At 47.3% G+C, this 24450-nt stretch overlaps 1 protein-coding gene across 7 annotated transcripts; it reads left to right on the forward strand.

The window, feature by feature from the left end:
* Positions 1–219: 219 nt before the first annotated feature.
* LOC147642471 (uncharacterized) lies at positions 220–23677 on the forward strand. 7 transcript variants are annotated; one of them, XM_086806853.1, is made up of 8 exons: positions 224–661; positions 819–2185; positions 2315–2395; positions 2503–2568; positions 2723–2788; positions 2878–3225; positions 3434–3584; positions 23389–23677. In XM_086806853.1, exons 2-7 carry the CDS (start codon positions 911–913, stop codon positions 3581–3583), a joined length of 1986 nt encoding a protein of 661 aa, XP_086662979.1. In that variant the 5' UTR covers positions 224–661; positions 819–910; the 3' UTR covers position 3584; positions 23389–23677. The 7 variants fall into 7 exon arrangements, with proteins under 7 accessions (XP_086662998.1, XP_086662979.1, XP_086662973.1 ...); XM_086806847.1 differs by having other exon boundaries at positions 839–2185; XM_086806860.1 differs by having other exon boundaries at positions 890–2185.
* The last annotated feature ends 773 nt before the right edge of the window (positions 23678–24450 follow it).

Genomic DNA, 24450 nt, shown 5'->3' on the forward strand with positions numbered 1-24450 from the left:
AAAGGCAAATTGGTTGAAATCCTAAGTTAGCCAGTTTCCCAAGGGGAATGAATTTAGGTACTCTACAGGCCCTTAGTTTGGAAAGGTGACCGCATTATTTCAAATTTGGACCAACTTTGGGAGGGCATGCTTCCCAAGCAGGAGGAGGAGGTACCCTGAATGAATGCCATCTAAATTTAGTGCTATTTTAAAAAATGAAGGTCAAATTTGCTAAGGGCTTACCGAGAGGAGGCAAGGCTTGCGATAGCGACAACGGCGACCTTCCCCGCCATTAACCAAATCCATCCATCTCACAGCACGAAGAGTTCTCTCTCTCTCTCTCTCTCTCTCACTGCAGGGTCAAGCAAGCAGAAGGGGAACTCTCTCACTACCTTCGAGCTCCACACACAGAGCTTTACTTCTTCGAAAGCGAGGAGAACAGGCAGCCTCTCAGCTGTACTTCTGAGCAAGACTAGTTTACCTGCTGCTGCAGTTTCTTTTCTGTATATGCCTTTCTTTCTCGTTGTTATACTTTGCAGAGTATGACCCTTTGTATTCCTCTCTGTTATGCCCCTAGTGAAGGTTTTGAACTCACCACAGCCCCAGATCCCAAGCAGAGTGTCCAGATTCGTCCAGACGCTTTACCTTCCCCAACAGTTCCTTCATCTTCAGCTACCATCATGTAAGTATCTCTCTTTCTCTCTCTTTTTCTCTAATCCTCTTAAGCACAGTTCTCTACTTCTGTTAACATGCCCATTAATGAAGCCCCAATCACAGTGCAAGTAAAACAATGAAACCTTGTCATTGTGCATGCGTACCGTTGAAACCCTAATGAACAGAGTTTTCCATGCCTGCATAGGCCCAAGTTCCCAACCATGAATCTGCCTTCACCTTAAGTTGGTCTGGGCAGCTGTTTCAATGCAACCTGTTAATGACCATGGAGCAAATGAGTCAGTGTGGATGGATGCAGAGCAGCTCATCTTGGATGCCTGAGCTTGGCAACGAGCATGGAGACTTGGAGGTAGATACGATGGACACTGACGGAACCCTCCATGCCATCATCAACGAGTCAGTCCGCTCTGTCGATGTCCCTCTTCAAAACCCTAATTTCCAAGACCATGAAATGTTTTCATGGCTGCATTTTCCCATGGATGAAACCCTTGACAAGGGCTATTGCTCAGATTTGTTTGGGGAGTTACCCAGCTCGAGTGTGCAGATTGTGAAACATTCTTTGAATAAGCTTGGGCTTAAACAAGGGTTGCCTTTCAATCCTTCCAGATCCAAGCTCGGTGCTATCTTACCTCCAAAACCTGGGTTTTCAGGCCCTAGTGTTTGCCCTGCGATATCTCAAGGCACAATAGAAGCTGTAGAATCTTGCAGTAGTGGTCCAGATGAAGTGAGAAATGAGGTAGCAGGTGCAGATGCTGCAATGGCTATAGATGGAGGGCAAGCCGTGGGCCTTACCACATCTCATTATGGGGCAGAGGTCTTCAGTAGGTTGCAAGCCACCATGCAGCCGCCCTTATCTATAGACAAGAATTTGCAAGATGCCTTCCCAGTTGCAAATCTGAAGAGCTCGGATATGGTCCCACTCCTCAGTCATAATTCTATAATGGATTCTTCTCAAATTCAAAATCCTTTGTTATCATATGGGAGCTCTCTGCGTCCGACTTTGAAACCTCTAGAGGTTGCTTTTTTTACACCCCAGCAGAGAAATTTCTCACTTTTCTCCACTCCAGTAGCAGAGACTAAGGTGAGTTTAAACACGGTTGGTGCTGGCAGTGGTCCGACAAACATAAAGCGAGCAAGGCAACAATACGGGCAGTTGGGAAAGGCTGAACTCGATTCTATTAAACAGTTAGCGCAAAGGGAGTCAGTAGCTATGCCGAGTGATAGCGCACATTGGAGATGGGCACCACCACCACCACCACCACCACCACCACCACCTGCTGCTGCTTTCAGTGGACAGATGGGTGAACCAAGTAGAGGAAATAGTGTTCGGGAAAACGATATTGTCAACTCCAATGTGTCCAGTAGTGCTATCACGGCATCCAACAAGGCGATGGAAAAATTAGACATAGCTGAGCAAACTGCTACATCACCATCTCGAGGCTCTGGCAGTAGCTCTGAGAAGAGCGGCAAAGAGGGTGCTACAACTTCGAAAAGGAAGTTTAGTGGAGCAGATGACTCAGAATATCAAAGTGAGGTAACTTTAAAGGTTTTCGTCTTTATTCTTGCCCTCGTAGCTCACCTTTTATGGCAATGGGTTGAGTTATATTAGTCAATCGCAAATGCAGGCCTAAGGCTAATTTTGAGTGCAAAATGCTGTAAGCAGGATGTTGAGGAAGCAACTAATAACAGCAAGAAGTTAGTCAAGAGAACTAGAGCGGCAGAGATGCACAACCTCTGTGAAAGAGTATGTCTGAGATCGTCCTTTTTCAGATGTGTGTGAGACTTGCATTCTTCTTTGCAGCAGTCGAATAAAAGGCAAATCATGGGGCTCTTAATGGCTTTGTATTTCAGAAGCGCAGAGATAGAATTAAGGAGAAGCTGACGGCATTACGAGAGCTGATGCCTAACTCAAGTAAGGTGAGCAGTGCTGGCTAGCAAAGCTTTCAGCTTAGTACCATAATCCATTGGTTTCAACTCTTGGTTGTATTTGTCCATGAAGGTCTGTCTAGATGGGCACCAAAATGTTAAGAGCCTTTACTTCAATTATTTTGTGTGATGCTGTGCTGTGCAGACGGACAAGGCTTCAATACTTGATGAGGCTATTGAGTATGTTAAATTTCTCCAATCACAGCTACAGGTTTTGTATATGAACCTCTAAGTAGATGGTTTTTTCTTGATTTGGATTGTGGTTCTTTTAGTCATGTGGGATATTGCATTTGTAAGCAGGCATGGTCCACGAGAACGGGAATATGCATTCCTCCAGCATCGATGCCCAGCATGGGCATGCAGCATTTGCAGATGCCAGCCTTGCCACACGTGGGCTTGGGCATCGGAGTTGGCATGGGTATGGGTATGGGAATGGGGATGGGGCTGATGGATGTTAATGCTGCTGCTGCTGTTGTGGCTGGGCACACTATGGTGCCAATGCCACCATTTCCTGCTCAGCCATCCCATGCCATTAGTGGTCTACAACCGTGCATTCCATCTTTGAGCATAGCTAATAGTCAAGGTTACTTACAGAGCTCCCACATTTTGGATCCCTACAATCTCTATGTGCCAAACCATCAAGTTCAGGTACGTTATTGTCCTATGCCCGCACTTACCATGGTGGTCGGTCTGACCTTGCTCACAGAACGCATGCAGGCGCAATCTCATTTACACATATGATAGTTAGGGAAAGCCATTTCTCTTGCTTGTCAGTCTCCCTTTTCTTTTCAGAATATTGTGTCCTGCACAACCCAGGCATAACAGGGTGGGTAACTTGTATTGTTCTGACGTGCAGCCTGCTTCAATGAGCCTGAACATGTATAGGAATTTGGAGCTGTACAATGCATACATGCAGGGGCAGCAGCTACAGCAGCACCAATGGCAGCTACAACAGCAGCAGTTACAGCAGTTACAAGGAAATAATGGAAGCAAGCTAACCCAATGAGGTAGTTGCTCTTACAAACTTGTTCTTCATTCCAGATTTTCGCACATTAGTATCAATTTGTTGGAGTGCCCTCCTCCACCTTTGACATTTGAATCCTGTGGCCTAGCTGTGCATTGTAAGCAAAGAAGGGGGTGCCAAGCGTCTCCTCATTGTCCTTTGGATCTTGCCATGTCCACTCTCTCGGGTCCCACTGTTGACTCGTGAGAGGCCGGCCCTCCCACATCCATAGCCGCCAGAGTCTCTCCGTGGCCACCTTGGCCGGTGGAGGGTCGATGTGCCACTCATGTGCATGAAAACCAATCACCCTCACCCTCTGCAAGGTGCATCCCCTGAGGTCCTCTAGGGGGGTCTCTCTTCTCTCCAATCTGCCATGAACCCCAATAGAGAAGGTAAGGCGGAGTACTTGCCCGCGCCAGGGCAATATGCCAAGAAAATTCCCATGAGATTTCTCTCTTAAACCTTGTCTAAAGTTTATGTTCGGATGTCCATCGCTTACAGAATATATGGACTGGCATGCCAAAAATCAAAGCACCGATGGAAAGCTGCAAATTCCTGCAGATTGTGAAGCATTTCAACACTGTGAACAAGAATGGCCAGTTCTCAAAGAGGAAGCCCGTAATCTAGAACTTGGACTAGCATCAACCCTTTCTCCATATAGTCATCCAAACGGTCCAGTTGTGTTGGTTAATCATAATATTCCACTTTTCATGGTGATAAAAAAGGAGTACTTGATTCTTAGTCTTCCGATTTTGTTATGAGGAGTTAAATCGTGGAATATTTATATTTCCACGTTTCTCATTGTTTATTATGCTAGGGGCAGACTGTGCGTGGTGAACACCTCCCTCCATTGTGGAGGAGGAGGGTTTGGTATCAAGGTGAGCCACTCCAGAGGGATGGAGGAGTTGAAGTCGGGGCTTAAGTCAGTCTCTGCTCCGAATCCCAATAAGGCCACTCTCTTGAGCCTCTAGGGCAGCTGCGTGAATGCAAGCCAATCTCCAAGTGACCAAGTGGGATCCGTACTCAAAGCTTCCCACCATATGTGTGAGCGAGCACCGAGCATGTGATCACTAGTGACTAGGCAAACAGACCATGGGATTCTAGATCATAGGTAAGATGATCCCAACCTCGCACGAGACTGGTTGCAAATCTATCCTCAAATGCTGAGCTAAAGCCACATGTTTGCATCTTTGTGAAAATCCATCTCGTGCTCTGAGGCCAAGACGCCCCCTTCTCAGGATTGGGGTGCAGGTGGAGATCCTAGCCAGGATGAAGTCCTTCCAAGGCTCACCACTCGGAAGAAGACCTTGAACAATCAACTTGCCCAATAGGGCACAACTCTGAATGGAGGGATCGATGATGTCCATGTCCTAGCCCCTCTCTGTGTCACGGCTGGATGATCACTCTCCAAGTCACCTTGTCTCCCTTCATTGCCAACCACATAAAGTTTTGGATCAAACACTGGACTTGACCAGTACAGGCCTGGGAGAAAGAGGAGTAGGAAGTGATGTACCACATGGTGGCAAGAAGAACCTGGTTCACCACCATAACCCAATCAACTAAGGAAAGCCTGGTAGAACTCCAGTATAGTAGCTTCTTTCGAATGCTCAGAAGAAGAGGGGCAAGCTGTTGCTCCAGGGAGATGTCAATGCCAACGTGGCATTCAAGATAACGAATTGGAGTGCCCCTCCGGACCCACTGAAAAGCCTCAATTGGATGCCAAGTTGAGGCAGGTGATGAGCCAACTAAAAATCCACATGACTTGTGACAGTTGATATGTGCTTTGGATGCATGATAGAAAATCTCAATCGCCTTGATGAATCTTTGGAGGTTCCCCTCGCCTTTGACAGGTATGTTGCAAGCAGGAGTATTTGCTTTATTTCTTCTTTTGGAGAACTGAATACAAGTTGAACTGTGTCCACAAGAAGACTGAGCAGACAAACTGACCGAGCTACCGCCAAACACAAGGACAAAGCGACCAAACATTGGGCACAACTGTGCATAAGCTGTAGGCGACTGTGAAGCTATTTCAAAGAGGATACACTGTCCCGAGATTGAGGGTGGTTGTGTTGAATACTCTTGAAGAGACTGAGCTTCTTTTGCCTTGGGTTGAAAGCACAACAGTGGCTGTAAGTATACAAAGGCTGGAGCCTATACACACATGCTTGATTGAATTTGCTTGATACCTTTGATTTTATCTAATGATTTTTGGGACTGATTGTGGCATGCCTTTTTATATGGATCCGGAGGGCTGGTTGGCTGCCAGATAGAGCTGTCGGCCTGCTGAGAAGCTCACGATAGGATTAAATAGCATTTAATGCTATGATTGGCATTGTGGGAGGCTAGGGGTATTAGCTACCCCTTGCAAGGTTTGCCCATCCTATGGGCTGCCTTGGGGCTGACCCTAGGGCTGGCTCCAACTACATGAATGCAACTAAATGCTTCTATGACGCATACTATTGCTATAGCTGACATCTGCATGAACCTATATGATGAACACTTGCTGAATTCTCCATGGTCGGTTAAGAGGACCAACCTAACACTGACCTCTATGGTTGGGAGACTGACCTACGTAGCTCATGCTTGACATGTCCCGGACTAGGGCTCACAAAGGGGTCATGGCATATGACAAAATATCCTAAAAGGTACTACTTCTGTACATGATTCTTGCATTGTTGATGAGCCAGTTTGTCACCGTGTATCACAGTGCATGGGTGCATGTGACACCCCTCTTCTGGACTGAGCGAGAAAGCGGAAATTTGTCAACTCGAACTCCTTGAATAATAACTTGGTTGTGTGAAGCCGAGTAGAGTCTCGATAACACCTCAGACCCACTTCTCCGAGAGAAACCCATCGTGCACATTGTCCCCTCCAGAAAGCCCCAATCTACTTTGTCATAGGCTTTCTCAAAATCAAGGAGAACAATCGGATCCTGTTGATGCATCCACTCTGTCATAGGCTTTCTCGAAATCAAGGAGGAGAACAATCGGATCTTGCTGATGCATCTTGCCAATGCGGTTGCCTCCGAGAAGGTGAAGATATTGTCCATAATACTCACGATCTTGAACGAAGCCCGTTTGTGTACCATACTCCTCTCTCGGGCATTTGTCCCTAGGTAATGTCATCATAGCCTTTGCCAACTCCTCCAATGTGAAGGGGGTGAGGAGGAAAGTTTAGAGAGTGGGACCGCCTCTCTCGTATGCCACCAAACCCGTTCACGCGCATCCAGCACCTTTGGGGACATGGGGGCACCCGTGAGAAAGGTGCTGAAGAAATCTGTGGCGATGTCTCTCCCATGAGGGGGGTTTGTAACAATGGATCCATCTTGGCCTCTTAATCTGTGGATATCCTCTCTCTGCCTGTGTAGGAATTCTGTCTCAAAGAACTCTCTAGTGACCGTGTCTCTTGCCTGCGTCCAAAAAGAGGATCTGGCATGATATCTCTACTCCACCCGTTGCTCCTCGATGGATCTAAGCTCTGTACAGGCGGTAGCCAGATGGCTCTCAATCCATGTGCTATGTGGTGCTCTCTCCTAAAGTCTCTGTAGAGAAGCAAGACCCCTGCGAATGCTTCTCTTGCTCTCGGAAGCCAGCTAATTTACTGTGTCTCTTTTAATAGATTGCTAATCTCTCCAAGGCCTGCATGTGGGGCTTCTCCTGAGTGAAAATCTAGTCTCTTTCAAATCCCATCTATCTTGCTACAAATCTCAGGGTCTTGGATTGGGCTATTTGGAATCCGGGTGCTCAAATTTCTATCCAACCTCCAAGGGTCATCCAGCTTTTAGCTTAATTAAACATGATTAAAATATCTTAATTAAACATGATTAAAATATCTTAATGCTTAAATACTTGAGTTAACACGAGGCAAAGTGCGGAAAGCTGTGTTGTTTGCATTGAGACACAAGGCCTTGTTAAATAGAGCTTGAAGAGGTACAAATGAAGAGACACATCTTTGATGAAAGGGTGTGACTCTTGAATGAATAGTTATGTCCTTTGGATGTAAAGATGTGTCCTTTAATCAATAGATGTGTCTCTTTGAAGAGATGTGTCCTTTGGTGATGATCCATGTGACAGGGTGTGATCCTTCACCGGTGTCCCTTCCATGATTGAGAGTAATTAAGGATAATTAAGGGTAATTAGGAGAGATTAAGTCACAATCGTGACATTTCCTTCCACTTAAAACATAGTTGTCACGGTACGAAAATACGATACCGTACGGGAATATTCGGTACGATATGAAATTTTGGGATACGGTACGATAAAATACGGTTTTTATTTTTTACACTTACAAGCTATGGAGCTTCAAGCTTGAATGTGAGGGAAGGTTGGGAGGGGAGGAGTCTACAGTGCTTGAGAAACCAGTACATGGATATGTGTTTCTCCCGGTTGGATCTCCCGATTGTCTCCAAAAAAGAACCTGGATGGGTAATGCAATACCAAAGGTCTCCCACTGTAGCGTTTATGACTAAGGGACCGTCCTTGCACAAATACGAGGAGTGCATCTAGGGTGATAAGTTTAGGGACTCCTCTCTAGATCAAAATGGCCATGTCCAAATGTTCTCCCTTGTGCATAACTTGAGAATCTAATTGTCTAGCCTACCTATACCAGGGATCCCCAAGTGATGTAGCAAGATTCTCTCATCCTACCAATCAAGTGTACACTACCAGTCTACCTCGCCAGATTTTTTAGGTCTCTCCACAACCCCATATGGAATACTGAGTGGACACGAAAGTTGCGAAGTATTGCGAGCATTTGGGATCTTCGTAAAGCAGGGTTTCTATATTTTTTTAGCATTTGGAAAAATTTTTTCAAGGAAAAAAAAAATTTGGGGGAAAAAAAAAACCTAACTCGTACCGTACAATATCGTACCGTACGACTCGTACGTACGAACAGGTTCGTACGCGTACGAGAAACAACTATGACTTAAAATAAGACTTTGGCTAAATAAGAGACTTTTGATGTTGCTGAAGATCTTCGTCATTAGGCCATTTATGCTTGTGATGAAGCTTGCACTGAGAAATATTGAAAAAACTTCCTCTATTGTCTTGCTGTCATGATTTAAATGCTGAATCCCAAGTTGTAGCATCATTCTTTAATGTCTTCTTCTTTGTTTGCTTCCAAATGTTGGGCTTGATGTTGACTTGGCTATGTTGTGATGTAGAAGAATTTGAAGGTTCAACCATGAATTCTCTCGATGATACTTGAATAGTATTTATTGAAGTGTTTCGCTTCATAGTAGTAAAGTACTCATCCAAGTTGTTAGAAGAATCTGAAGGTTCAACCATGAATTCTCTTGATGATACTTGAATAGTATTTGTTGAAGTGTTTCGCTTCATAGTAGTAAAGTACTCATCCAAGTTAGAAGAATGCTTGAGATTCTCTTTAATGTTAAAAACATTATCCTCTTGCTTGATATCAACTGTGTCATCCCATCATCCCATGTGGGTAACGTTGAAACAAGTGTTATATCTGCTTTTGTAATTTCAGTGTTTTTAAAGAAGTCCATCGTTGGTGACTCATCATATTGAGATAAAGAATCCAAGGGCTTTTCAATATCATCTTGTTTTTCTTCAGACGCCATGCTGGAAGAATCCTTGATGTTGTTATCAACTGACTCAATAAAGTTTGCCATATATGTGTCAAGGTTAGAACTAACATGAAGTGCATGAGCTATTGCATGTTTTCCTTTTGAATTATCGGAATAGTCCTCTGAAGTTGAAGATTCCACATTACGGTTTTTAGGAGCATTGGGTCGTGTACTGCCATTGAAACATGAAGAAATACAAAAAGAAGCACCTCCAGATTGAAAGACACTATCTTCGCTACTTGGTCCCGAGGCCCTGAGTCACCCAACTTTATCCAAGCCAAAGACCAGAGGTGGGTAAGCACATTAGCGATACGCAGGTCGTGCAAATGATCGAGAGCTTTATGGCTTGCTCTTGAATAGCAGTGGATGTTGACTCCATGCTCCAATCCGTACCTTGTGCTGCACTCGGTGGGAAGGAGATCATTGTGCCACTCTCAGGGGTGGATAGTCTGGAGTGATATAGCACCACACATACGCGAATGGGAGCCACTGTCTCCTTGAACATGCCAGTGCCTTGGATGGGGAGACACTGGAAGAAACTGTAATCAACTGGTTGCCCGAGCACCTTGAGGGGGCCGCTTGGTGACTTGGGAGGAAGAGCTTGCATGGGAGAGGCATCGATGGTCATCTCTATGGGCTTCGAAAAATGCTGGATCAAACGTTAGACCGAGCTGGTTGGCTATCTTCGCTCTGGAGAGGCATGTAGCGGGGGAGGGGGTTCTAGTGTAGCACGAGCTGAGGGACTTGCGTGTGGTGGGGGAGGGTGGTGGAGAGTTGGAGCAGAGGGTAGGGGAGAGGGGGGAGGGTCAGCGATGGGTAGGAGCTACGAAGAGGGGATAGGGGGGAGGGTCAGCGATGGGTAGGAGCTACGAAGAGGGGATAGGGGGAGAAGGGTTCGCTTGCTTGGAGGGGGTGGGGGTGGGTTGAGGCTCGTTGCAGGCTCTAGAGGGTTAGTTGGCCCCTTGGGAACCTAAAAGCTTGGAGGGGAATCTTGTCAAGGTAACGGTCTTCAGAAAGGGGGGGTTGGCAGGGGGCATCATTGTCGAGGTGTTGCTGAGGTAAATGCTCGAAATGGTTCTCTAACACAACGGTAACCTCTTGGATCCTGCTAGGGTGGCATGCTTGTAGGTGTCGCTTTGCTTTGGAAGTCGGCAATCGGTTTGTCATTCTCCTGTGCCGGTCTCAACCAAGAATGCGTCTTGGTGGTTTGGTACCTAGGGGGTTGGGGCATGTCCTGCCCACCCCTCTCGGGGAAGGTCTGAGCTTTTTTTTGTGGGGGAGGGGGGGGGTGCACAACTGGAGGCAGCTACTTGGACTGCCAACAGGGACAAGCTCTAGGGAGGTGTCTTATCTGTCTAAAGATGAGAGTACTCAACTCTTTGCAAATTAGGTCTCCCCCGCCCCTCCCCCCCCACAGGCTAGGAAGCAGAATGGAGTGAGGCACGGACTCCGGGGAGGCAATGCAAATATGAAGGGATGGAATCCCTGTCGTCCGTGCAACAACCGAAGCAGTTGTGGTGGGAGAGGATTGCATCACTTTTTCGATAGTACCACCTATCTCCGAGAGGAGAGGAAGGTATTCCCTTGAGGCCTGGAAAGATAGTCACAAGAAAGCTTGAGACGCAAGCCAAAGGATTGGTCGTTGGGTTGAAGCTGTGTTGCCACCTCGCAAATATGTAGTGTGACGAGGTTCAGCTGCATGACTCTGTTCGAAGCTGGAGACGAATCGAACTCAACTTGATAGTAGCCACACCCTAAGGGATGAATGTCAGTGATCTTTCCAAGCACGTTGAGAAGGCTTGCTTGTAACAGATCCTTGAGGCTTGAATTGCCCGTGTGTTGGGGGTGGCTACCCACACTCTTGCATACCATGGTGGAGGCCTCCAAAGAAGCGATTGTTGTAGCGAGAAGTTGGAGATCTTCTGAAAAGGATAGACAAGGGAACTTCGGGTGACCCATCGGACGATGAGTGGCGGATGGTTGAACGCTCAGGCCGCTAGACAACCGCTAGAGTCGAGCGTCGCCGTTGAGCGCGCTAGGTTGGTAGATCTCAGGAGGATTCGGTTCTGTCAACGAACCGTTACGAGCATTTATCTCAGCATTTTCTTGTTGGTGACGTGCCCTCTCTAGTCCCGGAGTGGGCTCCTCCGGTCCCACTAGTATGGCAGGTGATCCCTCGTCGAGATTTCCTCCTTGATCGTAGTGTTTTGAGAGACCGGACAGCTAGCCTCTCTGAGCCCCCGGCGGGCCCCTCCCCTCAGCTTTCCTCTCCAACGGACCCCTCTCAGCAGCACCCCTCCTCGACCTCTATGCCCCTCCGCCCTCTCTCGCCGCGCCGCCTCCCCCACCACCACAACCACCACCTCCCCCACCACCACCACCACCACCACCACCACCACCACCACCTCCTCCTCCCCCTCCCCCTCCTCCTCCCCTCAGCTTTCCTCTTCGACGGACCCCTCTCAGCAGCACCCCTCCTCAGCCTCTCCGCCCCTCTGCCCTCTCTTGCCACCGCCCCCCCCCCCCCCCCCCCCCCAACCTCCTCCCCCAGTCTTGACACCGCCTGCAGCGCACTCCGCTCCGCCTTTATTATCAGAAGCCCCCCCCCCCGGGCAGTCCCTGACCCGGAGCGGAGGTAGTCAGCGGGATCAATTCGTCACTTGATTCACCGATTTTCCGAGTCGGTATAGATGACCATTGATGCCTCCCTAGTGAGGGTTCTCTTGCCAGAGTCCCCAGGATCTTGGGACAGTTTGTGGACTACAGTTTCTTCTGGTGTCTTCGACGGAAGAGACCGACATGTTTGAGGAGACAGCAGTCCTTGTTCGAGTATGTGTGGTTTTTCACCACTCCAGGTCCTCTACGCCAGATAATGGCGCGATGATTTTCTCTTTTCCCTTCAGTGTAGCCCCGGGGATAGAGCGGGATCATGAGCTAGTGGCAGTTGCCATCTAGGGTCAGGCAGTTGAGCTCTTCCACCATCTCCACGATCTCCGCATCGTCGACATTCTCACCCACTTTTGGCCTCTGGCTAGGATGGAGCTTGGAGGTTCATTAGTCCATCGAGGCCAGGATGGGGAGATGGTAGTCTCCAATCTGGAGGTGTTGCGCATCGTGTTCATGCATACTTCTGCTGTGGTACCTCTTCCCCCCTCTTAGAGATACCTCTATTGTGATCGATGGAGTCCGGAGCATGCATATGCGAGTGCTCGTACAGAGTGGCGTCACATGGAGTACGGGATTAGTGTCCATCTGGCGTGCCTTCACCCCCGCACGGATTGTGATTATTCCCCGTCTAAACCCTTGTCCAAGATTCTTCGAGTGGAGGGTAGTTGTGCTAATGCCGCATCACACCTCCTCTCCTCTCCTCTTGGTTGTTAAATCGGTGTGTGTGTGTGTTGAAGGATAAACCTCCTTGCGTCCTACGAGGCAAGCTTCAAAGGGTGATAGTGGGGGGACCCATAGGCATTCTTTTCCTCCAGGAGAATCATCTCTCAGATGGGTGCAGCGGAGATGATGACAAAATCTGGAAACACAAGAGCAAGTGTAGAAAAAGACAGCAATGGAGAGAGAGGCGTGTAACTCTACTATATATACACAAGAAGAATCCCGAATGCAAGACACAAATGACAAGGGGTTGTGGGGCCATTTTATATGGCCGCCAAGTAGCAGTCGGCCTCCTCCAAAGACAGTCGACAGGGACAAATCTCCATGACCAGCCCTCATAGACCAAACGACCAGCAAACTTGAGTCGGCCAAGTCTAAAAGAAGACGTGTACAGTCGGTCAGAAGAGATGCGCTTGCCAGCTCATGATTGCCCCCCCAAGCCATGGAAAAATGGGAAAAAATACGGGGAGTGAGGAAAAATGAGAACAACACCTACAAGGGCGGGCACACCCACAACAAAGGCCCTGGTGTCTCAGTAAAGACAGGAGATGACTTATAACAGATTCTTCCAGGCAGGAGTCATACTTTCTGGTCCCCATCCTTCGGCCCCTCGGGATGCACGGAGGGGTGTGTTTCTGTCAGTGAGTAGCTGTTACGACAATGACTGGCTTAGGAGTCATTGTCCCGAGGTGGGCACAGTGGATTACCATTACTATTGGAGAGGATAGCGTTGGCTTCCTCAACATTTATGCTCCAAACGTTGTTGCAGGTAGAGCCCTCTTTTGGAGCTCAGCACAGCAGGCCCTCCCTCAGGTTGACTTTTGGTGCTTGGGTGGTGACTTTAACATGATAGAGGCAGCAGAGGACAAACTTGGTGGTGACTTTAACATGATAGAGGCAGCAGAGGACAAACTTGGAGGTGCACGACCACAGTTCGAGGAGCAGAGTACTTAGCTTGGGAGGAGATCATTCTTGTAGATAGGGGACAGGACCCTTGGCATCTTCCAGAGTTTGGGTGTAGCCCTGGGAGCCTTTGCTTCTTGAGATCGGATAGTTGGAGCACCGGTCCCAACCTCTTTAGACTTGACAGGTTTTATGTTGATGAGTGGGCTTGTAGTCGAGGGGGGATGATTGGTATTTTGGCAGGTACTTCCTTTTTTGATCATGCCTTGGTTATTTTGTTCTTAGAGAACCCGTGGAGGCATGACAAGCATGTGAGCTCAAGGATTCCGGATAGCCTCATCCAGGATCCTGAGATATGTAGCAGGATAGAGCAGATATAGGTGGGATTGGATTTTCTTTCAGGCTTCGCTGCGTGCACATTGGATGAGGGCTTAGGGGAGATCAAGAGTTTCTTGTAGGAGGCAGCCCAGAGCCTCCCTGGATAGCCACTGGATCGAGAGTCAGGTTGTTGCCGCTCGCATGTAGATTAGATCCATAGAGGAGAGGAGGGTGGAGTACATGTATCATGCTAGGGCCTCTTTCTGGACTCGGGCAGGCGACAGAGTCACAGGGGATTTCTTTGAGATAGTTGGACCCCACAGGAGGAGAGACGGTATTCGCAGGTTGCGTGGCTAGGATGGAGCTATTGTTTCAGATCCCCCCAAGTGAGCCATTGCCATGTACTTTTTTCGATCCCTCCTCACTGGTGTCCTAGCATTTGCACATGTGGTGGACGCACACGAGAGGTCTGGAGTTGGCGGAGGCATTGACGGCACTTCCTAGGGCAAAATGCTCGGGGGTGGACAAGCTTCCAGTCTCCTTCTTTCTTCGCCAGTGGGACCTCATGGAAGGTGGCCTTCGAGCTGCCTTCAATGAGATTATGATTACAGGTGCCATGCCAGAGAGGCTCTCAGAGGGCTTGATTCACTTGATTTCCAAGGAGGGTGGTGATAGTTTGGAGATCCGGCAGTCATCACTCTTCTAGGGACAGCCTATAAGATCTTGGCCAAGGCCATTAGCAAGAGACTTTTTAGCCTTTTCTCCCCGACTTGATCCTCGACACTCGGACCGGCTTTGTTTAGGATCGGAGCATTCTGGACAACATCTTTACCTTTTGGGAGGCGACAACTTCGGCCAGGATGTGGCAACAGGACCTCATTGTGCTACTTCTAGACTTTGAGAAAGCTTATGATAGGGTGGATTGGAGCTTTCTGGAGGGCACTATGAGCCGGATGGGATTCCCCATGGAGTGGATTCGTGGAGTTTGAGGACTTTACTCAGCCTCACACAGCCAGGTTCTCATTCACGGAGCATGTGGTGACAGACTTCCCGTCTCCCGCTCGGTTCGATAGGGCTGTCCTTTGGCACCTTACCTCTTCTTCCTATTCGTCATCGAGGCCATGAGTAGTTTTCTCTCTGCCCAAGAGACCAAGCTTCAGGGATTGTGTCTTCCCCTCCACACGTAGGAGGAGCTGCTGGAATTAGAGTTTTCAAACGACACAGGAGCTTTCCTTGCAAGAGATGTGGGGAATCTATAGAGATTTATAGGGGTGATCAAGGTTTTTTGTCGCGCATTAGGAGCACAGATCAACTGGCACAAGTCATGTGGTTTTTGGGTAGGCTCAGCACCCGCTTTGACTTGGGGACCAATTGAGTTCTAGTGGACCCCGAGGGGCACTCCACCAGTTCGATATCTTGGTTGCCAAGTTGGTCTCTCTCGAGCAGCAGCTCGGCCCGCTTCTTCTGAGAAGTCGGAAGAAGCTTCTATATTGGAGCTCGACGAGGCTCTCCCTAGCAGGCAGGGTGGTGGTGGCGAACCAGGTACTTCTTGCCACCATGTGGTACATCACTTCGTGTTGGGCCTTTTCTTGGGCATGGCCAGGTGCAGCGATTGATCCGGAATTTCTTATGGGCCGGAAGTGATGGGAGGCCAACCATGGCCAAGGTGGCATGGAGAGTGATTATTTAGCCACGTCATAGAGGGGGGTTAGGCCTCATCGACCCAGCTATTTAGAGCCGTGACTTGTTGGGCAAGCTGATTGTTAGAGGCCTCCTCCTCGGTGGTGAGCCCTGGAAGGATTTCCTATTGGCTCGGATTTCAGACTGCACTTCGAGTCTTGGGGGCCCTTGGCCGCAGAGTACCAGATGGATCTTCACAGAGATGTGAGCCCGTGGTTTTAGCCTGGCTTTTGAGGACAAATTTGCAACCAGTTTACTTCGTGGTTGGGAGCACCTTAGGCATGCCCTCAGATAGATAGCTCTAGTTGCCTCAGAGGAGCGGTTACGGCAGCCTTTGGTCTGGAACCCCGTGATCCGTTTACCCAATGGCCACATGCTAGGAGCCCGACCGCATGTTTCTTGGGGCGCCTTGAGCATGGGACCAGCCATGTCTCTTGGAGATTGGATCGCCCATAGGCAGTTACCCCTTGCGGTGCAAGAGAGAGGCTTGCAGGATCCGAGGTAGAGATAGGCTCAACATCGACATCGACTCAACTATCCCTCAAGAGTGGCTGACTCCCCTAGACCCGACCCCCCCTAGTGTGGCTAGGCGTGCTTACCAGACACTATCCTAGTGGCGGTCCACGGAGCAGATGAGGACAATGGTTTGTTGACTTTTTCTATTGGATCCCATGGCTGACTAGAGTTTCCTTTGGAGGATTTTAGTGGCTAGTGATTGGTTTTCGGGCACAGGAATGGCACATAGATCTAGCACTGGCTAAGGTATCCAGGGAGAGATTATGGCGGCTATGGATCTGGGAGTGTTGATCTCTCACGCACCTTCAATGGGACTTGGGAGAGTGGACTTGGCATGATCTAGCGGATCGAGAGGAGACTCTGGATGCCCCCTTCTTTTCATATTCTATTCAGCTAGGCTGCATGATCTAGATGCCTGAGATAGATGGCACACCGGCAGTAGCAGCACATTGGTAGTCTCAGGGCCTCTCACAGTGCTTCCTTTCCGATTTCTAGAAGGGACTATGGGACAGCTTTCGGCCTAGAAAGATCGCCCTCTTTCTGTGGTTGATGGCACATAGGAGTTTGGCGGTCGGTATAGTTGGAGGTCGGCCAGCAGGCTGCCCGTAGTGCGGCAACCTTAGGAGACTCAAAGACATTGCCTTTGGGATTGCCCGAAGGCTCAACAGATTTGGCAGCGGATTCTTTGCATATTCGTTGTGGATAGGTCATCGACCCGGATCATTACATGGGGCACTGTCGCTTGGGCCACAGAGGCTAGAGTGGTTAGGGCTTATGAGGAGGATGGGGGAGGGCTAGGCTTCAGGTCTCACCATCGTATTGTAGCAGTACCAGTCACAACCCCACCTACACGCGATCGGCGACCAGGCTCATGCCAGAGATGGAAGATTTACAGTAGCATAGCAGCCTGGCACATTTGGCGTGCTAGATGCAGCGAGGCCATCGAGGGGTACCCACACTCCGCCAATTGAGACCATCAGGAGCGTATGGCTTGATATCATTCACACCCTCCACGGTCAGTGGGGGAAGTTACAAGGAGGTTCTGACCACGTGCGGAAGCAGCGGGAAGCTTTCTTGAGGCTTTCAAGGCTTGACCCTTTACTCACAGATAGAGGCGGTGACCCCATTTGGCACTACAGACCATGTGTGTGGTTACTCCCCCCCCTCCCCTTCCCCTGTATGAGATAGCCTTCTCCTCACAGAGCGGCCAGCCAGAGGAGAAGCGTCTCTTCTCCCTTATGATCATGTGATTCCCGACCTTAAATGAGGCGAGTCTGTGTTTAGCCCTTTGTGGTTGTATCTAGCCCTCTGTGGCTGTTTTTTCTTTAATTAATAGTTTTTCTCGGAAAAAAAAGGATAGACAAGGGACGGCGGCCTTAGTCGGGCATGACGGAGCGGTTGCCATGGAGTCCTCCTGGGGGTTCAAGACGAGAAGATGCTGAACTTGCCATGAATAAAAAAACCCTGAGAGGGATAAACACCTGAATGGGAAGACAGGAGAGAGGTTTGGGGGGGTGCAGGGAGGGGATGCGGGCCACAACGAAGAGGAAGGTGGATGATCAGGGAGGTGGGCAACACAAGAAGAGGTGGGGAAAGGAGGGCGAAAAGGCGCAAGGGGTGGGGGCGGCGCACAGGATGGCGGGCTGTGCAGGGGCGAAGAAGGGTAGCAGTGTTGGCGAGGAGTGGAGACAGAACATGGGCAGGGGAGGCTAAGGTGAAGAAGGGAGGGACAATGGCACTGTGGGAGGAAGGGCAAGGCGGACAGTGACATGCGAAGGCAAGCAACTGGGGGAGCTCTAGCTTGAGCTCGTCAAAATAGCAAGATTAAACCTTTTAAGCAGTCTTTGTATGTACTTTGATTAAAATAGCAAGATTAAACCTTTTAAGCAGTCTTTGTATGTACTTTGATTGCATCGTGACTGTCCCATCATCATGCTATAACAATTGAATCCCCAAATAGTAATGCAACGGGTCCGAACCTGACATCTCAAAAGAAGCAAGTAAGTCAGTTTGGAAGGTTGAAATCTGATCGACATCCGGGCCTATAGCATGTCATCAACTTACAAGACGATGACTAGCAAATCCTCTTTCGTCTTTTTGACATAGAGTGTGCTCTTTGTGGGAAACCAAGTATTTCATAGAGGGTGCTCTTTGTGAGACTTTTACATAACCCATGTGAAACCAAGTATGCATCTGTTTTCTCGTACCAGGCTTTGGGAGCCTGTTTAAGGCCATACAAAGCCTTTCATAACTTGCACACTTTGTTTCCTTGACCCTTCTGAACAAAACCACGAGGCTGAGATACATATACCTCCTCATGCAAATCACCATTCATGAAGGCGTTTTTAATGTCCAACCAATGCACATTCAATCCATGACGTGCTGCCATAACAATGATGCACCTGATGGTGGTCATACGAGATGTGGGAGCAAAGGTCTCATCATAATGTATGCCTTTCTATTGCGCATAGCCTTGTGCTTCCCATACATGGGGAGAAGAGTATCAAAGAGATCATGTGAGCCAAGAGATGGTTGTTTTCTAAATTCAAGCAAGGGCTGAAATGAATTTTCCACAAAGACCATGTCCCGACTAACCATAATCCACTGAGAAGCAGGATGGTAGAGACGGTACCCTATGTTCCAAAGTCTCTTGTGTCCTGTATGTCCACGTTGTATACTTGTTAGTATGTGTGTATCCATCTACATGTGGTTGTTTAGGTGTGAACACCTATTTAGGTGTGAACACCCCATGTATGTGTTAGTGTGCCTATATGTGTGAACACTCTCTTATGTGGATAAGATAAGTGTGCCGTGTGTCATGTCTCCATATGTGAGTATGATTTGTGTGAGTCAAAGATAAGGTTTGCAATCTATAAAAGCATGTACTTGTACTTCAAATCAATCAATCATATTGAGTCGTGCGATCATTGTCTCACTCTAGCTTTATGCTCTCTCTCTCTCTCTCTCTCTCTCTCTCTCTCTCCGGTCACCATGGAGTTCCATCCACTGTAGCAACTGTGCTAGCCTACTCCGTCCAACCTTTGATGCCGCCACTTGTTAGTAGGGCGCGAACGTTGGAGGGAGAGTCGACTTGGAGCTTTGATACCAAATGTTGGAACTTGCAGGTTAGGGTTAGCAGTAGCAAAATGCTCACAATAGAGCTCAAACAAAGTGAGTGAGAGGCACACAACTCAACGATGATTACTAAGTAGAATGAGGGGTATGAGGTATAATACACCCCAAACGATAAGAGTAGGTTGTTCACATGCACGGGAAAAAACCAAGAGGGAAAACTTGCCCTAGCTAGTCCTAAAGTGTTCACACACCATTGCCCATGACATAGATGTCTATAGTTGAGCTGTTAGAGTGAGGCTTCATATGCTGAATTATATCGCTCTTTTTTTTTTCTTCGTGAAATGGTGTTTTATATTATATGTAAAAATGTACATCAGCCACATGGCTCACACAGAACCTACGGCCCCAAAAAAACCCCCACAAAAGATTCTCTAAAGGATCATGACCATGCAAACCTGTACACTAATAAGAAAGCCTCCTAGCCAAATAAGCATCCCAGATAAAAGCATCAAAGATGAGCCAGCCGAGCCACCGTAGACCATAACGAAATAACATCTGCATCGAGTAGCTGAGCCGAGAGAAGAGAAGAAAACTGCCAAAGCAGCAAACCGCGGATACGTAGAATGTGCCATGTATTCCAGACAAGGAATCAAAGATGAACCCATTCCGAGTAGTCCAAATATGCCAAAGTCCTGTCCATCTAAGGAAATGGAATATCACAAGGTGACTGTCCGAAGTACTGACTTGAGGACAAATCCCAAATATCCACTGATGAGCCGAAACAGTAGACCTCTCTACTGCCTCCCAAACGCGAGAGACAAAAGACCAAATCTGACGGGCCACTGGACAACTCATGAACAGATGCATAACTGTTTCAGTGTATGTCGTGCAGAAGAAGCAAGAGGCCAATGTAATTTTACGACGGTTGAGCTGATCCCGTGTAGGTAAACTGAATTGTATCGCTCTTTGCAACTTTGACCCTATTTGTCCCAAAGAAAAACGGTTCATCACAAATATGTGTCAATTTTGGCCCGTTCAAGAAGCTGACAATAAAGAGCAAACTCCCAATGTCGTGTATCCGTTAATAAAACACATGTATGCTGACTCCAAGGAGTTTGGTACATAGTGGGTACTAGCATTAGAAGCCACATACATGGCCAAGCAATTCCTTGATACGTGATGGGTGTCTCTTTGACAAAGACTGCCTACGTGTCGAATAATTTTGGGCGGTTTGCATAACGGGGTCACTGTGGTTGTGGAGGAATGATTTTTAGCTTGGAGAAGTTGGAGCGGCTATTTTATTGGCCGGATGAGGGGAGATACCTTCACTTAATGAAGCTTTGCTCGGTTTGTCAAAAGGTGAACATGTCCCATGGAAAAGTGATATGACTGTTATAGCCCTTGCCAATTCTTGATGGATCCTTAGAAGAAATAACGATGGACTTCGTGACAAACCTGCCTTTGAGCACCGAGAAACGTATCACATGATGTTTGAGCATCGTAGATATATTCAATAAGTTTGTGATGCTGATCTTGTGTCGGTCCAATGCTAGTGCGGAGGATGTCGCTCTGACTAGCCCTGTAGGCTTGTTCAACCGGCTCTATAGGCCTGGCCAACTGGGCCGACTTGGTTTGGGATTGGCGGTGGACCAAAAGGGCATCTACACGTGGCCGCCTAGGCCTTGGGCTGCTTGTAGGTTGTCCACAGCCCACGGGCAAGCCCTTGAGCAACTTGCCCTTGAGCAACTTACCATGGACAATGGGTTCACATACATCCCGCTTGGCTAGACCTTGCGTTTGACTTGTGATTGGCTCCGGGCACCCAACCATGGGTCTAGTAAGTACCCGGGACACCTACATCATCACATCATACAACTAGAGGGTTACATGAAGGATTTGTGGGACTTGCATGACTGATTATCACTGACCACCTTTGGCGGGTCAGTGGTGACGCTCACAATGAAAATGCATGGTGCTCTGGCATGAGGTCCTTGGACGTTGCACTTGTTTGCGCAACATGTACATGTAGCATCCAAGTGAGAGATTCACATGGCACGTATGATGTATACATGACGCTGTCCTATGCACTTACCTTCAGCAGTTTTGTGATGCATATCAATCCTTGGAGGTGGTATGCACTTACCTTCAGCAGTTTTGTGATGCATATCAATCCTTGGAGGTGGTTATGAGGAGTAAAGTAGCTTCATCCTTAAAGGATATGAAGGACAAGATTGCCTTTGCCCAGTTTAACAGAGAAGTTGCATTTCTGAATGAGTTGGAAGAATGGATCAGCAAGATGGAAATGTATTTTAAACTTTTTCCTAAAAGTGAAGGACAAGGTTTGGCTTGCAGTCTTGCATCTTGAGGATTGTGGCAAATCTGTGCTCTGGAATGGGTCTTTTCTTTGGACACCTTTGTGTGGAGCATACTCAAGAAAATAACCCTGGTATATACATGGAAGAAAATCCAGCTACCAAGGCCTTACCGAATCCGGCTTTGGGGTCGTGGAAAGCCACGACCACTGTCAAGACTTCCTCCGGTGTGAAGACATCCATTGCTATTGCATCTTGTGGTGAAGACATTTGACACATCCATTGATGTGTCGTCCTGTGGTGCCATAATTGGTGAAGGAACCACCAATGACGTTGAAGACTCGCAAGCCAACACCTTTGATGGCTCTGAAAAGCCTTCTGTAGTCCCTTGGCTAAATACAGGACCGTGTGCCGGCTATCTGCTTGGTGTGATGTGATACTTCCCCAGTAGAACTGTGCTTACAGGCTATGGCCTTAATAATTCTTGGGTTGTTACATTCCTTGTCCTTGAGCTGCTAGGGTTTTCCCTTGAGGTTGGTGCCCCTACTATAGGGGGGCCTCCATGCGGCCCCTTCCATGTGCTCCATCTGTTGGGGCAAATTTACCATCTGCTCCAGCACCATATGCATCAAGGCTGCCATCTGGTCCTGAGAAGGATGTTAGAAGCTCGAAACTGTGGATTGACAAGAACCAGAAATGACTCTTCCTAAATCCTAAGGTCTCCTTGATTCTAACCTGATCAAGAAGGCACCACATAGGGGATGCTCGTAAATTTTGAAAATAACCTAGGCCAAACAAACACAAGTCTAATCTTTCTCCTAACCCAACTGTGCTCTCTTGAAGCTACACGCTCTTTCCCTAGTGTAAGTTTACTAGTGCAACGCAAGTGTGAACAGAAATAGAATGAAGAACGGAAGACTTCAACACACAAGCATTCACAAGTAACCTACCATGTTGAATATTGAAAAGAAATACATTTGAATGTTTCTCTCAGTACAAAAGGTTGATCTCCCTAGATCTCAGCCCCAACGCTATTGTTAGGTGCCAATGCTTAGTCCCGTGATGTCTGTAGATCAGTTTTTCGGCTCTTCTACTTGAGACCAATCGTTAAGGTTCATCTGCTGAAGAATTTTTCTCCCGACAATATGTGATGATAAGAAAAGAGCTAAACATCCCTGATATAGGTGCACAGGGGGCTGGTTGGCTAGCTCCATGACCTATTTATTCCCATTAATACCCACACTTGTGAGGCCCTAGCCCATCGATAAGTACATGGTAGCCATCGAGTTAGGACAATTGAATCTCCTGTTATCTATATGAAAAAAAAGAGGAGCGTTTGGCCCCTCAGTCTATCCTGTCTCAGGTTCATGCAAGTACAAGGGTTGGGAGCAGTCTAGCATCTTCCGGCAGCAGCAGAGATCAGCCAGAAGGTGCTCAAAACCATGAAGCTCAACCGGCAGGCTTTCCTAACGGAGATCTAGTCGGGGTGAGCATGTCTGCCGTAAGCCAACCCACGCACGAGTTCACAAGAGGTCTGTTCACTTAGTTTGCCAATTAGATGCACAAGCTGCAACAACACCCAAGAGGAGTGGAGAGATTTTCCTAATTTGTGCTTTATTAGCCTGAATGAATTAATATTTACAACGATTGCTCAGATTTAGTTCAAATCTGGGCTCTTGAATGATGTGCGTTACCTACTGATGCATGCTACTGACTTAAATTGCTGCTTTAAAGCTGGACCTATGGCTGAAGGATTCACTTGGTAATACCATTAAAATCACTAAATGTGTTCATACAGAAGGATTCACCATCGTGCACAACACATCTCGTAATAGAGAGTGACTTTATTTGCAATAAGATGTAACAATATCAATCAGTTGATAATATTTTAAAAGTGTGTTTACGTGTGTCAAGCTATGGAATAAAAATAAAAATAAAAACTACATATTAGAATTGTTGAACGCTTATGAGAGAGAGAGAGAGAGAGAGAGAGAGAGAGAGAATCTAACTAAATATTTACTTGTTTGCAGATTTTTCTTAGATAATGGAATGGGATTTCTTCTGTAAATTATTTTTGGTGGCATTTCCTGCCAGTCATGGGTCTTACTCTCCTTTTCATGCTCCACACCCGGGACGTTTTATTTGTAAATAGACTTTGAAATCAATAGGTTGTTAATTGTGTAAAAAAAGAGCATAGACGTAACGCAACAGACTGAAAGTACCATTTATGCTGTCCATGTGGAGATGAATATTGGACCAAATGCTCCCACATTGTATGATAGAATTTTCGTATTGGATAATGATGGAAGCACTTCAAAATCATGGTCTGATTGTTGGCCATTGGGCTTTCTAGAAGACATGTCACTACATGGGCATTAGTAGTATGATTTGATAGATGGGTGCTATTTTGATATGTCACTTATGGACACTCACATCCCTAGCCATTTTCATATATATATATGTATGTATGTATGTGTGAGTGAGTGAGTGAGTGAGTGAGAGAGAGAGGTATTACATCGGTAGAATGCAACATGAGGGCATATACGACCAACGGTGGGACTTGAACTCGGGTGGATCATGACATTTATTGCATATGAAATAATGTGCACAAATGGACTTCTACATTCAAAATAATCACGTATGTACAATGTTTTGGCTAATTCTCACTACCTAGCCGTCTAAAATTTTTGTAATGTAGAATTGCTTGAACAACTTTTTGCTTTATTGAAATGTTATAGAAACATAAAAAAAAAGACAATACTAGTTATTACCTTTGAGAGACTTGAAATGACCATTCTATTAATCGGAATTAATGTACATGGATTAGTGAGAGTTGATGTTTTTAGCTAAACGCCAGACTATCGAGGTCTTAATTTTTATCTTTGTTGGACCCACTAATAAATTTAAGGCTCCCAAACTAAGGAGGTTGATGCCCTTCTCCACCTTGCACTATGCCCTTCTCCACCTTGGACTATTTTTGTGTAGCTCTTACATTCCTTCTCAAGGCTTCGGCTTGCTTTTCGTCATAACTATTCATGTTGTAAGAGCTCGGGATTGGCTTGTGCTCCTAGTGCCATAGTTTGGCTCCCATT

Source organism: Cibotium barometz, chromosome 1 (assembly GCF_041138505.1).
Source record: "Cibotium barometz isolate CiBa-2024 chromosome 1, ASM4113850v1, whole genome shotgun sequence".
NCBI lineage: Eukaryota > Viridiplantae > Streptophyta > Polypodiopsida > Cyatheales > Cibotiaceae > Cibotium > Cibotium barometz.